Source organism: Atta colombica, unplaced genomic scaffold (assembly GCF_001594045.1).
Source record: "Atta colombica isolate Treedump-2 unplaced genomic scaffold, Acol1.0 scaffold226, whole genome shotgun sequence".
Taxonomy (NCBI): Eukaryota; Metazoa; Arthropoda; class Insecta; order Hymenoptera; family Formicidae; genus Atta; species Atta colombica.
The window spans coordinates 1300357-1316233 of record NW_017259323.1 but is presented as its reverse complement, the minus strand read 5'-3'; the positions used below and the strand labels follow the sequence as shown (position 1 = coordinate 1316233).

The 15877-nt window shown below is 32.2% G+C and overlaps 1 protein-coding gene across 4 annotated transcripts in view; it reads right to left on the bottom strand.

Moving 5' to 3' along the window:
- Window positions 1–1058: 1058 nt before the first annotated feature.
- Window positions 1059–15877, bottom strand: part of LOC108688189 (centromere-associated protein E-like) — a 17939-nt gene continuing 3120 nt past the window's right edge. For 2 of the 4 annotated variants that reach the window (XM_018194337.1, XM_018194336.1), the window contains 8 exons: window positions 15446–15798; window positions 14367–15129; window positions 14042–14150; window positions 12283–12411; window positions 3418–12001; window positions 2616–2779; window positions 2465–2519; window positions 1059–1589 (listed from right to left, as the gene is read on the bottom strand). In XM_018194337.1, coding sequence (XP_018049826.1) covers window positions 1565–1589; window positions 2465–2519; window positions 2616–2779; window positions 3418–12001; window positions 12283–12411; window positions 14042–14150; window positions 14367–15129; window positions 15446–15798 — 10182 coding nt within the window. In that variant the 3' untranslated portion in view covers window positions 1059–1564. Of the gene's footprint in view, window positions 1590–2464; window positions 2520–2615; window positions 2780–3417; window positions 12002–12282; window positions 12412–14041; window positions 14151–14366; window positions 15130–15445; window positions 15799–15877 lie in introns of those variants that run through there. The other 2 variants (XM_018194338.1, XM_018194339.1) reach the window with 2 other exon arrangements.

Sequence of the window (15877 nt, the reverse complement as noted above, 5' to 3'; positions counted from 1 at the left end):
GGCAAGCGACCCGCATCGCGCACACCGCCGCAAGTCTCCATAACTCGGACGGCGCGCTTGCCAAGCTATCCCCGCTCCTCACGGCCCGCGCGCCAAGTGATCGGTAGGCGTATACTTCGCAGTAGTATTCAGCTATTTTTAAGAATTAATATCTCATTAACTATTGGGGAAATTTAGAAAATGGTAGAGGACTTTTCGACTCAGTTTAGTCCGCTCTACTTGCCCATAAAATATTTGACGATTATTTCCAGACACTCTGTAACACACACATACACACACACACACACACACACACACGTGATGTAAAATTTAAAAAAATTGTATTGAAATTATATATATCTATAATTCTTTAAAAAATAAAAAATAAACAATCTTTATCTTATATTTAATGAATATATAACAGATCTATATTTTATATATATATATATATAGAGGACAGATATAAGAGAGTATTTTTCTCTTATGTCTAAATTATATTTTCTTTTTCGCTATATATTTGTTTTGATATTTCTCAACAGAATGTTCATTACTCTAATTAATATTGCCACTTTTATTATTTTGTTCAGATTGTAAATTGAAATTTTAGAAAAATAACATAAATATTTATATACACAGATTTCATTTTACAAATACATATTTACTTGATGTTTATCCATATTTTCATTATGAACAATTTAATAAACTATATTTGATTAATTATATATAATTTTGAGGAATACTATAAAACACAAATATTTTATGCTTTACAATTCACATTTTACTTTGTATTGCAATTTGTAATACAATTAAACATTCTCCAGCTACATTTTATTTATTTAATGAAACTTCTTTTCTTTTGTATAAAATTTTATGGAAATAAGAACGATTGAATCATTTAATTATAATTATCACGAATTACTTATGCGTTATCTGTGATTTACTTTGCATGGCTTTCCTTCGTGTGCAAATATAAAATATGATATTATAATTATATCAAGCCGAAAGATAATCATGGATAATTTACAAAATACATAATTATTAAATTAATAAACTAACAAAATAAGACGACAATTTTTTAATAAACATGTTTATATTCAATAACATAATAATTGCATTCCAACATCCTGTAGTATATGTTTCATTGCGTATTCTTTATTGTATAAATAATTTAGTCACTGAATAAAAAAGGCAAAATATCATCTAACATTTCATGATTTCATTTTACACTCCATGCGTATCTGCTGTACAACGTTATAATATGTACATATAAGTCTGCTCTTTATATTTTCTCTTCTTTTTTGAAGAAGAGAGAGTAACTTTTTTCCGAGAAAATACTCTAGTTACATTCTGTACATGTGTATGTATAATTTCAAAAATATTTTTTTCTGACATTTTTCATCACATCACTCACAATATTTTCACAAAATTATTCTTTACAACTGTGTCAGCATGTGATTTCTGAAAAATACGACAAACTGCTTCAACACATTAGTTAACTGCAGGAGTAAGTCTTGGCAGTTGGCACTTGGCAGGAATGTCTTTAGAAGGCAAAAGCGATGGCCACTTCATTCCCGCTCTTCATTCATCACATGTGCACTACCTTCGGTGTGCTAAAATAATATGTATATAATATAATAATAGAATCCAACCGAAACTTTTGCCGAAACTAAACCAAAATACTCGGCTATATGTCAATTTCAACTGAAACCGAAACCAAAATTAAAACATAAGAATTTTATAAAGATCATATGTATAGACACGCCCATACATTATATATTTTACTTTTCTTCATATAAATATCATAAATTATTGAAATAATTAAATTTCGGCCGAAATAATTAAATTTCGGCCGAAATAAAAAATCAAAATTTCGGTGTCAATTTTAGCTAAAGAATATAAGTATTATACTCGTTCATAAATACTATAATTTAATTATTGAAACAATAATTACACATATTAAAATTAATATGAAGAAGAGCTATATGATCAGTCGAAACTGACACGTAAGTATTCATTTTCAGTTTCGGTAAAAATTTTGATTGGACTCTACATAATTTTTACTATTTTCATTACTTTATTATATAACATTTAAGAATCCAAAAAACAAAGATTTTAAAATAATAAAACAATGAAATTGAAAAACCCAACAATCTATAAAAGTAAACATAGATTAATAAGTTATATGTATAGTTCTAAAATAATAAAACTACATAAGCATAAAATTTAAATTCTGTAAAATGAGACAATATAATGTTACACGTTTACAAAATTGAAAAATTATTTCATATTCTATGAAATTAAATGAGACATAATGATCGCGTTCAATGAACGCGGAGCGAATCAGTGACCGCTTGTTGTTATTCTTTTAAATTATCCAATAGCAGCGAGTGCTCACGGATCTGCTCCGCAATAGTTGAGTCTGCTGAACGCGACCAATATTGGATTATAAAATACAAAATATTGAAAATATTTTTTTATTATTTACCTTTTGCCCCACAACCAATTCAAAAGAACGCTCGATTGACTTTGAACATCTCGAGCTGTAAATATCGATACATACCATTAGTACACAATTTTAAATATTCACTAATATGTTTACTGATTATTCTATTACTAAAAAATCAAATGATACCTACAGAGCGTGTAATTAGCGTTGACGAATCTTGCGGCTGCTTCGGGTGGTAACGTGTTTAAAACGTCTCTGTGCGCTAATAAGGACATTTGTTGTGTATGCCTTAATTCTCGTTCGTCCTTCAATCGTACATCCTTTGTATGACTGACTGAATGTAGCTGTGACAATCTAAAGGAAAACTAGCTTATATCAAGCTGCAAGCAATTTACAATACGCAAAGAGCAGAATATTTAGGATGTTATGCTAAAGGACGAGAATATTTTTGATTCTTCAACATTCGAACTTAGGATTGGACAATCTATGAAGAAATACATCAATTTTTATTAAAATAAAATAAAAAATAAAACTTTTGATTAGGCTATGATATCATAATAATCTTAATTAGAGTTTTGCATTATTCATCATTCGCGCCAATACATATCAGCGACAGGGATGAAGAAAAACTTGATTGGTTTAACGAGAAGCTGCGATTTTCGGTCATAAAAAAATTCTATCTACTTACGCAAGCTTTGTTTAAGTTTTTCTTTAAATACACTACATTTAAAAAATACTCGTACTGCACATTTAACATTTAAACATGGTTCTAGAATTTTCTATCTACGATAGAGTTAAATGTTATTTTTTATTGTATAAATTTTATTGGATAAATAAAATTCAGGGATTAGCGTTAAATGTATAAAACATAAACATTTCCAAACCAAATCAAAAAATAAAAAATCCAAATTATAAGCTGTGTAAGAGTTCATCTAACTAACTAGAAGTAATAAATTTGCAATTTCATTGTTATAAAAATAAGTTTTACTTACTTCAGAGCAAGAGCTTCCTTGTCCTCAATCGGAGTATCAATAGCTTCTTTCGCGATCTCAACTGGACCCTCGGACTTTGAAGGCGAAGGTTGTTCCACGATAGGTTCTACTATCGTACGAGAAGACAATGGTGAATCTTTCATTGGGCTTGCTTCGAGACTGCTTACTCTCCTAAGGTCTTCGTTCACTCGGATCGCATTAGATAATCGCAATTGTAACGTATCGCGCTCCTCGAGCAACTGCATCAATTCGTGAGTCAATTCTTCACATCGGACGTCTCTTTGATGAAGCATATACAGCGCAAGATCTAATTCACTGGAAGTGGTCTCTTTATTATCAACTGATTGAACAGTTTCTGAGCTTTTCGATGATGCAGGTTCGACAGCGTCTATCTTCAAGGCATGCTGTATCAAATCATGTTCCAAAACCTTTTGCATCAACAATTTCTTGAGTCTGTTTACTTCTGTTTCATTAGTTGCCAATGCTTGTCTTAACTCATTCAACTGTTTCTCTTCTTCCGCAGATAATGCCAAGAGTTCGTCTATACGCATCTCCTTTTCATGAATTTGTACCTTTAAGTTATGAAGTTCGATGTCTTTGGTGATGCTCAATTCAGCCAATCTTCTTTCTTTTTCCGCCAGATCGTCGATTGTATGCATCAATTCGATCTCTTTTTGTTGTAACTTATTGTCCTGATTACTCGCAATTGTCCGTAATTGTTCAAATTGTGTTTTCAGATTCTCGATATCGCTATCCTTCAATCGAAGTTCTGCGAATAACTTCTGGTTTTCCTCCGATAATCTTTGCTTTATATTATCAATCTCCGATTCTTTTTTTTGCAATTCCCTCTTCAGAAATTCTTCAGCGTCAATACGAATTTGTTCTTTCTCAGAAGTTAGCTTCTCGATGGCGTTTCTGTTCTCTTCAGACAGTCTCTCGTAATCTTTAAAATGCAGAATCTGCTCTTGTAATTCCACAACTGTTGATTTTAACATCTGTATTTCTTGCTCTTTACCATATAATTCTCCCATCAATCTCTGTACGGTTTCACGCAATTCGAAGTCATCTGATTGCGGTTCCATACTAGCCTGGAGACACAACTGCGAATCTTTCTCGGCTATGACGTACTTCAATTCGTTAATCTCTTGTTGCTTCGCGTGCAATTCGTTCTGCAACCTAACAATTTCCTCCTGATCATGCACAGATCTTCGATCTCTGGAGAACAAACTGGCTTCCTCCTTAGATACGTGCTCTTGACTTTGCCCGTTAACACGTTGTGTCAAAAGATTCACTTGCTGCTGCTTCTCTGTCAAGCTTTCCGTAATTGATCGCAAGGAAGCTTCTAGTGTAGCTTTCTCATTATACAGACAATTGATTCTATCTTGCATTTGCTGAATAATTGTAGGATATGTATTCTCGCTCAATACATATTTCAAATGTTCCAATTCTTGCTGTTTAACTTCCATTTGCGCTTTCAATTCATTTATAGTGCTTTGCAATTCCGCATCATCGTCGTGACTTATTCTAGGAACCGGAAGACTCTCGATCATTTGAGCATTCTGCTCGTTGCGCAATTTCTCCAGTTCAGCTCGTTTATCATTCAATTCTTGATTCGTAACTTCTAATAAAGAATCCTTATCACTCATCATGGCCTTAATTCCTTCCAAATCGTTCTCCTTGGCACATAATTGTGTGCTCATGTAATGCAATTGCTCGGTTTTCTCTCGCAAATCACGTTTCAAAGCATTAATTTGCTCTTTATTATTTTCTATTTGAGTTTGATACACTTCCGTCTCCTGGTCATATCGCAATAAAATTGATTCTTTCTCCGATTTAAAAATCTGAATTTCTTGTTCCAAACTATGAATACGTGAATTGCATTCTTGTAAATCAATTGTAGTTGCTTCCGTGGCATTTAATCGATTCTGTAAATGTTGGATATCTGCTAAACATCTTTCTACTTCTGCTGCGAGTTTCGTTTTTTCTTCCTCGTATTGTATCAATTCTTGTTGTTTTTCTCGCAATTTTTCATTCATCAAATTCATATCAGTTTGAATAGTTCCTATTATCGAATTTCGTTCCGTTAGATCCTCCTTCAAATATGCAATTTGTTGCTGTTGCGTCTCCAATTTAGTCGTATAATCTCGCAGCTTCAAGATATATTCATCGACTGTTGATTGCAATGCAGACAACTTCTCTGTTAAATCACGTAATTCCTTATCTTTTTCTTCGGTTTCAATCGCGTGCTTCTGGACCAATTCTTGAGTAATCTCACTAACGATAGTATTTACTGTTTCCACACTTCTTTGTTGCATCAATTCGTGATCCTTATCGCTAAATGCTTGCTTCCAGATTCCTACATCTTGCTTCTTCTCGTCCAATTCTTTAGTCAAGTTTTGTATTTCCGATTGTAATGTCGCTTCAGCTTGTTGTCTTTCCACATACTGAACTTGAAGCTCTTGTTTCAGATCAGCAACTTCCTGAACTCTGGCGTTAAGCAGTTCCGTGACTTCCATTAAAGACGCATTGAGGGCCGAAAGTTTTTCTTCTGAACTCATTAAAGCATTGCCTTCCAAAACATTTTTCTCTTCTAAAGCTTTTTGTAGGTTTTCTATCTCCGTTTCTAATCTATCTACCTTCTCCGCAAATTCAATTTTCAGAAGATCGTTGTTTTGCCGCGTTGCTGTCACTTGATCGTTCGCGTCTATTAGACTTTGTTCATACTGCTTTCTGAGAATATCATATTCTTCCTTGCTTTTGTTTAAAGCGCTTTGAAACTCAATATTTTTATTGTTCAAAACGTCTAACTTTTTCATAAGTTCACCGATGTTACTGTTTTCTTTTGGTTCCAAACTTGCCATTGTCGCTTTTTGTTCTTCTAAAAAGTGTTGCAGTTGCTCATTTTCTGCTGCAAGTGCTTCTAATTCATCCTTCAAATCGTCTATTTCTTCTTTATATTTCTTTGATATCACTTCCAAGTTATCATTAGAATCTGATCTTTTCTGCGGCTGACTACATGCAACAGGTTTATCGATTTCATAAGATAACAGATCATTCTGACCTTCATGCATTGAAGAAGAAATAGTGTCTCCTATATTAATTGTATTTTCTTGTAATCGCCATTCTAAAGATTGTATTTTATTACCTAGTTCCTTATTTTGAATGCGTAATACCTCAACTTCCATGTCCTGTCTCTCTTTCATTTCCATGTATCTCTCATTAGCTGATACTACTACATCAAGCCGTTTTAATAAAGCTTCTTTCTCAGTAATGATATTTTTCTTTTCTTCCTTTATTTCATTAAGAGCTGTTTCCAATCTGGTAATTTGCGCCTTCAACTCCTCTTCAATTGCCGTATCCAAGTCGAAAAAGCTGTCAGTCTGTTTCTGCGTCTTTAATTGTTGCTGCAAGCCCTCTATTTGCACTTTATATTCTTTCAATTTCTTTACCAATTTACCATTCTTTACTTGTAGCGATTTACTTTCCTCGGTAATCCTAATGTTCTGTACTTCTAGATCTTTAATTCTATTTTCCAAATCTTCTACTTTTGTACGCAACTGCATTTCAGCGCTCAATGTCATCGTGCTGAGATGTTGACTGCTGATAGCTGATTGAATATTCTCATTCCAACCCCAAGATTCCTCATCAATATTGAGATTCTCAGAACCGTTGTCCCAACCCATACCTATATCCAACTGAATCTCTTGTATTTCCTTTTCAATCGCTTGTGCCGATAGTTCATGTTCTTCTTGATTAATTGATTCTTCGACAACTGTAGGAATTTGTTCTTGTTCCAATTTTTCCATTTTGGAAGTAAGTTCTTTCAAGCTATCTTCGTATATCTTCGATTCCTGGAGGCTCTGTTTTGAATCATCCAAAACTTGCGTGAGATTTGCAATAAGTGCTTGAGTCTGATCCCTCTCTTGCAAAACATTCTCTAATTTAATCTGTAGATTGCCCTGATTCGCAAGTGATTCTTTCAATTCTTCCAAGGATCGCGTTAAATCACTTACTTGCAGTTGTAGCAAGTCTCTCTCTGTGGTGGTTGACAAAATACGCTGTTCCCACTCTTGTATTAAATCATTGTCACTAACGCTCCTCGCTCCTGTTTCCAAATTATTAATCTGAAGTTTATATGACTCGATTTGTTGATCTCGTTCTGCTGTTAGTGTTTCAATAGTCTCTTTCACAGAAGTCAATTTTGTTTTTATTGCAGTGATTTCTGTGTCCTTCAGTGAAATTTCTGTTCGTAAACTGGCTTCTACATCTACATGTTGCTGCAATTGCGAATTCATTTGTTGTTTTACAGTATTTAATTCGTTAATCAATAAATCTATTTGGGTACTTTTATCAATTACAAGCTGCTGTAATCTCTGTGACTCTGTTTCAGTAATATGATATTGTTCCTGTAATGTTTTCAAATCATTTAACTGACGAATGACATTATCCAATTCTGCATTTAATGAATCTACCTGCGCGTTCTTTTCAGAAAGAAGATCCTCTCTCTTTTTTAATTCGCTTTGTAAATTTTCAAATTGATTTTGTAACTCTTGGATGTGTAATCTCTCTTCTTCTATATTATTAAATAAAAGTCCTATTTCTTTTATATGCTCAGAACACTGACTTTGTTTCTCGTTTAATAAACTCTGCAGTCGTTCTATTTTCTTTTTATCTGAAGTGTCCATATCCGAAACAGAGGCTATATTAAAAATTTTCGCGGAGTCGAACAATTGTAGAACATCATCATTCTTCTGTTGTTGATTTTCAGTAATAGGAATTTCAACTTCTTCGGAAACTTCAACTTTGCATTCCGCATTTTTATATTTGTACTTCTCTAACTCAGCCTCCAATTCCGATACTCTCCGTTCGCTCACGGCTTTTTCCATTTTCAAAGAATCGATTTCCTGTTGCAATGTATTTGTTTGATCCATAAGTGATTGGTTGAAGCGCTCTTGAGCAGTTTGCATCATCATATCGTTATATCTCTGAGACTCATCATGAAGTAATACGATATTGCCATACGAATTGGCCAACTCGTTGTTCAAATTTTCAATTTCTGCTTGACGCTCTTGTAAACGCGCTTCTAATGCTTGAACCAAATTCTGACATTGCTCGGAATGATCGCAGTGCTGCGCGATCCGTGCATCTTCTTCTCTTAGTTCACTCTGTTCCGGAACCTGTGTCATAGTCGCAATTTCTTTTTGTAACTGCTCGATTAATACACGACGTTCTTCTGATTTCTTCTCAGCATTTTCTAATTTCTCATCGATTTGTGTTTGTTTCGAAAACAAGAGGCCATTTTCTGCTTTCAGATTCTTTATTGTAGCAAGTTGTTGTACATATTCGTTTTCCATTACTTGCATGCGTACACTTAATTCTCGCGCTTGCTCTTTCACCTCATCCAAAACTACCTGCTTCTGTTCATCCTCTTTACTCGCAGTTTGCTTGTAGATTTCATATTCTTTGATAATGTCCTCCTTCGCCGTTTTCTCCGTCATCACTTCGAGAGAAATGCGTTCTATCTCTGTGCGTTGTTTCTCAATTTCCTCATCCATCTCCGCAACGTGTTCCATTAATATGGCAATTTTTTCTTTCAAACTAGTCGATTCTTTTTCAAATTTCTCTGAATTTGCAAGAATCTCCGCAGTATCATTCTTCGCTTGCAGTAATTTTTCCTCCAAATCATGGATCTTGTTATCCTTTTCCCGCATGGAAATCTCTACTTCTTGTATTTGCTTGTTTTTAACTTCTTTCTCATCTTTCTCTGTCGTCCATTTCTCTTCCAATTCAGCAACACGTGCTTCAAGTTCCTGACATGCTATCTTCTTTTTATTAAATGTAGCAACAATCTTCTTCATTTTTTCGGACTGCGCCTGTAGCTTATTCTCCGATTCTGAAAGTTTTTGTTCCAGATCTGCGACCTTATTTTCTAAAACGGTTTTCATCTCTTCTGTAAAATTTTTACCAAGCAACTCTTTCTGTTCTAATTCGGATTTCATAACTTCGTTTTCCTGTGTTTTCTCAACTAATTCCTCGAGAACGTCTTCTAATCTACGATTAACCATCGCTATATCCTCCATGTGCTTAGCTTTCAGCCGTTCCATTTGCTTGTACTCGATCGTCAACTCTGATTGCACTTTCTCAGCGTATGTAGTTTGATTGTCCAAAATTGCTTGCAGTTCCCAAATTCGTTTTTCAGCTTCAGTCTTATCGTTCTTAACTTCTTCTATTTGTGTGTCCAAATTCTTCTTAGCCACAAGTAAATTATCAATTTCCTGTTCTTTTTTAATTAATTCATTTTCGATGTTTTCATTACGTTTTGACATATCCTCAATTTTTTGCGACAACTCACTATTTTCCTTTAATGTTTCTTCATATTTACTTTGTAATTCAATATAATGTGTTTCTTTATTTCGCAAATTCTCCAATATTTCCTCAAATTCTGTTATAGACTTGGATTGCTCTAACACTTCAGTAATTTTGCTAATATTATTTTGTAGAGCATAAACTTCCTTTTCTTTGTCCTTTATTATATTATTAAGTCTCGCAATCTCTCCTAATGATGATAATAAAGCAGCCTCGTTTTCTTTAAGCTTGATTGAATGGTTATTCAACTCATCTTGTAAACTGTCTATAGTAATCATTCCATTTTGTAATTGTGCATATTTAGTATGCAGCTCTTGATCTTTCTTTTCAATCTCAGCCTTCAAATCCGCAATTTCATGTTCTTTCGCCATTACATTCGCCACTTCATCTCCTAATCTCGTTTCGAGGGAGCTCATGATATTTTGAAGATGATTTTGTAAAGCACCAGTCGCCACATCTTTTTGTTTTATCACTTCTAGCAATTCTTTATTACCATTCTCCAATATCTTAAAAGCTTCTTCTATCGATGTTTTTCCTTGCTCCAGCGCTTGCATTTTTTCTTGCATGTCATCATATTTGAATTTCCATTCTTCTGCTGTAACAAACATATCCTTCAATTCACGTTCTACACTTTCCAATTTTGCACTTGATACTTCATACTTCAGTAATTGTTCGGCTTTCTTTTGCAATTCTGCCTCCATGCTTTCCAATTTCATGTTCATTTCCTCTATCTGATTTTTATATTCTACAATTAATATTTTACTATTTTCCAATTCTTTTTCTAAGGACGCTACAATTACAGTTTGCGATTCCTGATAAACAACTTCTTCTGCCTTTCGCATCTCTGAAATTTCGTCGGACGATTTCTGTAAAAGAATAATTTGCTCTTGCAATTCCTGCCTCTCATGGGCAACATTCTCCTTCTCCTGATTCAATTTCTCCAGTTTATCAATAAGCTGCAATCTTTCTCTAGAGAAATCATCGCAGGTCGTATGTTTCAGCTTTAAATCCAGCTCTTCTTTTTCTCTGGTAATTTTAATTAGATGTTCTGTTTGATTGTTGATATGCTCTTCGAGCTGTGCGATCGTCATTATCATCTGAGCATTTTCTTTCTCCAATGTCGCGAGCTTGGACTTTGCATCATCAGTTTCGCATGATGTTACATTAACCGAGTGTTCAATTGAAGTTTTCCGCAATTGCGTCAGCTCTTTTTCAAGAATTTGTTGCCTCTCTATTAAGGCATTAATTTGATCAGCAGATTCTATCACTTGAATTGACATTTGAGAAGTATGAGATGACTCCATTTGGAGACGTTCTTCCAATTTCGTACGATTTATAACTAATTCAGTATTTTCCGCTGTCAACATTTCTGTACGATCTTGTAGCCTGTTATTTTCTTCTGTGAGATCCTCTATCTGTGGCTTAAGTTGAGAAATCTCTCCCAACAAATTATCATTTTCTTGGGTAAGTGTCTTAATCTGCAATCGCAAATTACTATCATCTCTAGATGTTTCTAAATTATGATCAATCTTAGAGATATCCAATTCAGCATTGCTTTCTATTTGACGCAGTCGTTCTTCCAGTTTTGTTAATTTGATAACAAGTTCGTTGTTCTCTTGAGTAAGTAGTTCAATTTTTGTTGGGCTATCATTATGTTCCGGGATACGCTCAAAAGATTCCGTAGAACCTGTGTCGGACGATCCCTTCTCTTCAATTCTACTTAACTTTATGGTCAATTCGCTGTTCTCCTGCGTCAATTGTTCAATCTTCTTTATCAACTCGTTACGGTCCGTATCATTTATGGTTTCGAAAGATTCCGTCGAACCAGCATGTGAATCATCCTTCTCTTCCAACTTCGATAATTTAAGCGTTAATTCATTATTCTTTTGTTCCAAATCCTCAATTTTTTTCAATAGATCATTTCTATCATTCATTTGAATAGCTTCGAAAGATTCCGTCGAACCAGTATCCGAAGTACCTTTTTCCTCCATTTTGTTTAATTTGTTGTATAATTCTGAATTTTCCTGCGTCAAAGCATCAAGCTTTTTTAGGAGTTCATGATGTTCGATTTCAAATTTATTCTCACTCTGTTCTTTGTGTGCTGTTTCTAGTTGTTCTTCTAGCTCAACGATCTTCATCTCTGCAGTCACTCTAAGATTCTCGGATTCCGCATTCTCTGCTTCTAAAGCTAAAACTTCCTGCTTCACCGTGTGAAGTTCTGAAAGAAGATATTCAAGTTTTACGAAATCATTCCATATAAAAATATAAATATGCTGATACTTAATATTCAATAATATAATATATGTAAAATTGGAAGTATAGTTATTAACACTGTTACACACACAGTAATTAATAATCCATCAAAGAAAAGCAGAATAGCTTGTTTAATTTACAATTCTATTAGAATATATAACATAATTTCATATTTAAAAAATAATTTAATCCATCGAGACATAAATACATCTTATTCTGCATAGATTATTCAATATGACAAATTACCTTGCGTTAGATCTAACTTTTGGTTCTCTAAGATGGCGATTGCATCAATATGCATCTGTATTTCTTTTGTCTGAGATGAAACCTTACTTTCCAGGTCAGCAACACGTTCTTGCCAATCTCCTGCTGAGGCTGTGCAGATCGTATAATTTGCCGATAACGTACGTGCAATTTCATTCATAGTAAGCTTTGAGCAAGCAGTAATTAAATGCTAAGCTTGAGTTACAAAAAATTTTTTGACAAAATTCCTTTTTATGCAATTGATAATTATAGAATAATAGTTAAGTACTCTAAAAAATTTTAAAAAGTGATTTCTCAAATACTAAAAAATTCAAACACTCAAAAAAAAAAAAACGGAAAAACTTCATATAATTATGTCCGAAATAGTCTAGCTTTAAGATACAGGGGTTAAAGATTAAGAGTATTAAAGTTGAAAGAAAAATTTTATTTTTTTCAAAAATTTCAAAAACTACTCGGATCATTTTTTTTTGACGAAATTTTATTTAAAATCTAAGTTATTTCTTTTTATTTGCGGAAAAAATGAAATTTTTCCTTCAACTTGAATATGTATTGTACCTTCATCTCTTAAAACCTTTTAAAGTACTTAACTATCATTCTGTATATTCTTTGTCCCAAAATACCACAAACTATCAGCAGATTCTATTTTTAAATAATACATTATGAAATTAATCAATATTAATCAATAATTAATCAATATTAGCCATATTTAACATATATTAAATTTTTAATATGGTTATATTACCATTTTATTCAATATTTGAGATTGAGATACGTATATGACCATATTAAATGATTACATACATTTTATTATAAGATAATATCTCCTTACATTTTTAATTAAAAACACAAATCTGCTGAGAGTATACATTATTTTTTAATATATTTAGAATAGAATATTCTTCTCTTTCTATAGTTATTTGAAGCAATAAACATTATAAAAAGCCAAGAATTATATATTTCATTCAATTCATTCTGTTTTACATATATATTTACTAATAACATCACACATATACCAATCATATATACTAATCAAAAATTAGTTATGTAATCAAAGTATAATATTAATACTTTCAATCGCACATTATTCATTTTAATAATCGCATATAATAATAGCATTAGTAAATAAGAATGCCGCAAAAATTTCAAAATATTGTTATTGTAATTAATCATATATCGTTCATGCAATTATTCATCTATTTATAAATATAAAATGAGAAAACGTGGGATATAAAAGTACTAAGAATAAATATACTTCTATGAATAAATGCGCAGCAAACTTTGACAAGTAAAGTAGGTACCATGTTATGCTTAATAAAAAAAAATATTTTAAATATCATTGATTAGTATTTTTCGTAATGTTTCGATATAATTGAAGCATACAAGACACACAAATAAAGAGATTCCATCACCAGAAAATATTGAGAAGTTGTTTTTCCTTTTTGTTTTAGTAATCAAAACTCGCGCAATTAATATTTTATTGACTGTACTTTACATTTGCAAAATTGATATCAATTATTATTACAGATATTATCTTTCTTATATAGATTCTTTGTTTTATTGTAAAAAATATATATACATATAATTATAACAATTAGGACGAATACTTTTCATTCATAGAGAAAACAGGGCAAGAAAACAAGCTATCGCGATAAAAAATATGAACACAGATTGCATTATAAATCCGGTAATATAACTAGGACAACGGAAACGTCGGTGATAAAACGTTTGTCCTGGTTCCTACCTTTAAGCTCGTCAAAGTCTACCAGACTCAGCTGAAGGTTACCTTTCTCCTCCTCCAATAATGCCACTTGATTGCCCAATCTAACGAGTTCTGCATTCGTATCGGATATCTAATAGAACACACATATTACTATTTTCATATACAGAAATTCGCAAATGTATTGTCCCAATTGATTAATATTTGATGCCCTCTAATATTAATTGTATTTCCAATAGTCAGTAAAGCTATTTTATGGAAAATAAAACAATAAAAATTTATATATATTTTTCTTTAATTATAATTTTTAACATTAGAGTCTAAAAATAATAATTTAATAAATTCTTACCATTTTGAAATTTTCCAACTGCTTCTGTAAATTTTTCACTTTGCTTCTATGTTGAGCTTTTAATTTAATCATACTTTTATTTAAATCTTCCAATTCCTTTGTCAATTTTATTATCATATCTTCTTTAGGTACCGCTTGTTCAGTTGACAATCTCATTGCGATATCATTCTTCTCCGCTTCAAGTTCATGCACTTGTTTTTCAAAATCAGTAATTTTATTAGAATATTCCTCATTTTTGAATGACAATTCAGCTACTTGCTTCTGTAACTCAGTCTTCGATTCTTCTTCTAACAATTTATTTGATTGTTTAAGTTCTTCTATCAAATTTTCAAGTTCTGCTATTCTGTTGTCTTTCTCGACAATTGCATCATTACTATATACTAATTTACTAGTAACAATCTTATCCTGCAATCCAGCAATATTTTTCTGTAATTCGTATTTCTCATCCAGAAGTTGCCGATTATTCTGCTCCAATTTCTCTATCCTGAATTGTAAATCCTCAACTGTCGGAGTTGTCACTATACCAGCACCAGATTCTAATTGAAATATCCTTTCTTTGGCTTCCGCCAATTTTATTTCGTATTCCCCTAATTGTTGAAGAAGATTGTCATTCTTTAATTTCAATGATGATTCGACAAGAACAAAATTTTCCTGCATTGATTTCATCGCGTCTTTTGTTTCCGCTAAAGTATCCATAGTGGAACGCGAAAAATCCGCACTTGCTAATTCAGCTATTTTTTGTTCTTTGAGTTGCTCTTCAAACCTAAAAAGTATAAAAAATAAATAATTAAGAAAATTTGAAATCTTAAAACATTATTTTATATAAGAAACAAATATCAATATTATATGTAATATTATATGTAATGCAATATTATATGTAATAATATCAATAATTAATTACATGTAATAATATCAATAATGACATTTACTAATAAACAAACGCGTTTTAGTGAATAAAGAAGTTTCACACTTCATAGATATATTATTTGCGCGACGTCTTTTGCGCTTAACTTGTATTACCCGTATCCTTTCAAATTTTTTTAAAAATACATAATATATATTATTAAAAAATATATTACCTATTAACTATATGTTCCAATTCTGATATCCTGTTATCTCTTTCCTCTAGTTGTTCCAATAGACTGACATTCTTATTTTTCAGAGATGTTTCGATCAAGATAAAATTTTCTTGCATCGTTCGCATTTCGTCTTTCGTATCTTCGAGAGTGTCCAACGTAGTCTTACCCTTTTTGGAAAGATCTGCAGACATAAGAGTAATCGCTTTCGTTTTGGAATCAATAACGGAGTCCTTTTCTTTTAAATTTTCTTGAAGATCCAAAATAGTAGCTTCTAACTCGATGATTTTGTTATTTAGTTCCATAATTTTTTTTTCCTTTTCTTGAATATTTTGTATTTGAACTGGTGCCATCACCTTAAATTTAAAAAAGCAAAACATAAATTTTATCAAACTAAAAAAAATAAACTAATAAATTTTAGCATACTGTTGTAAA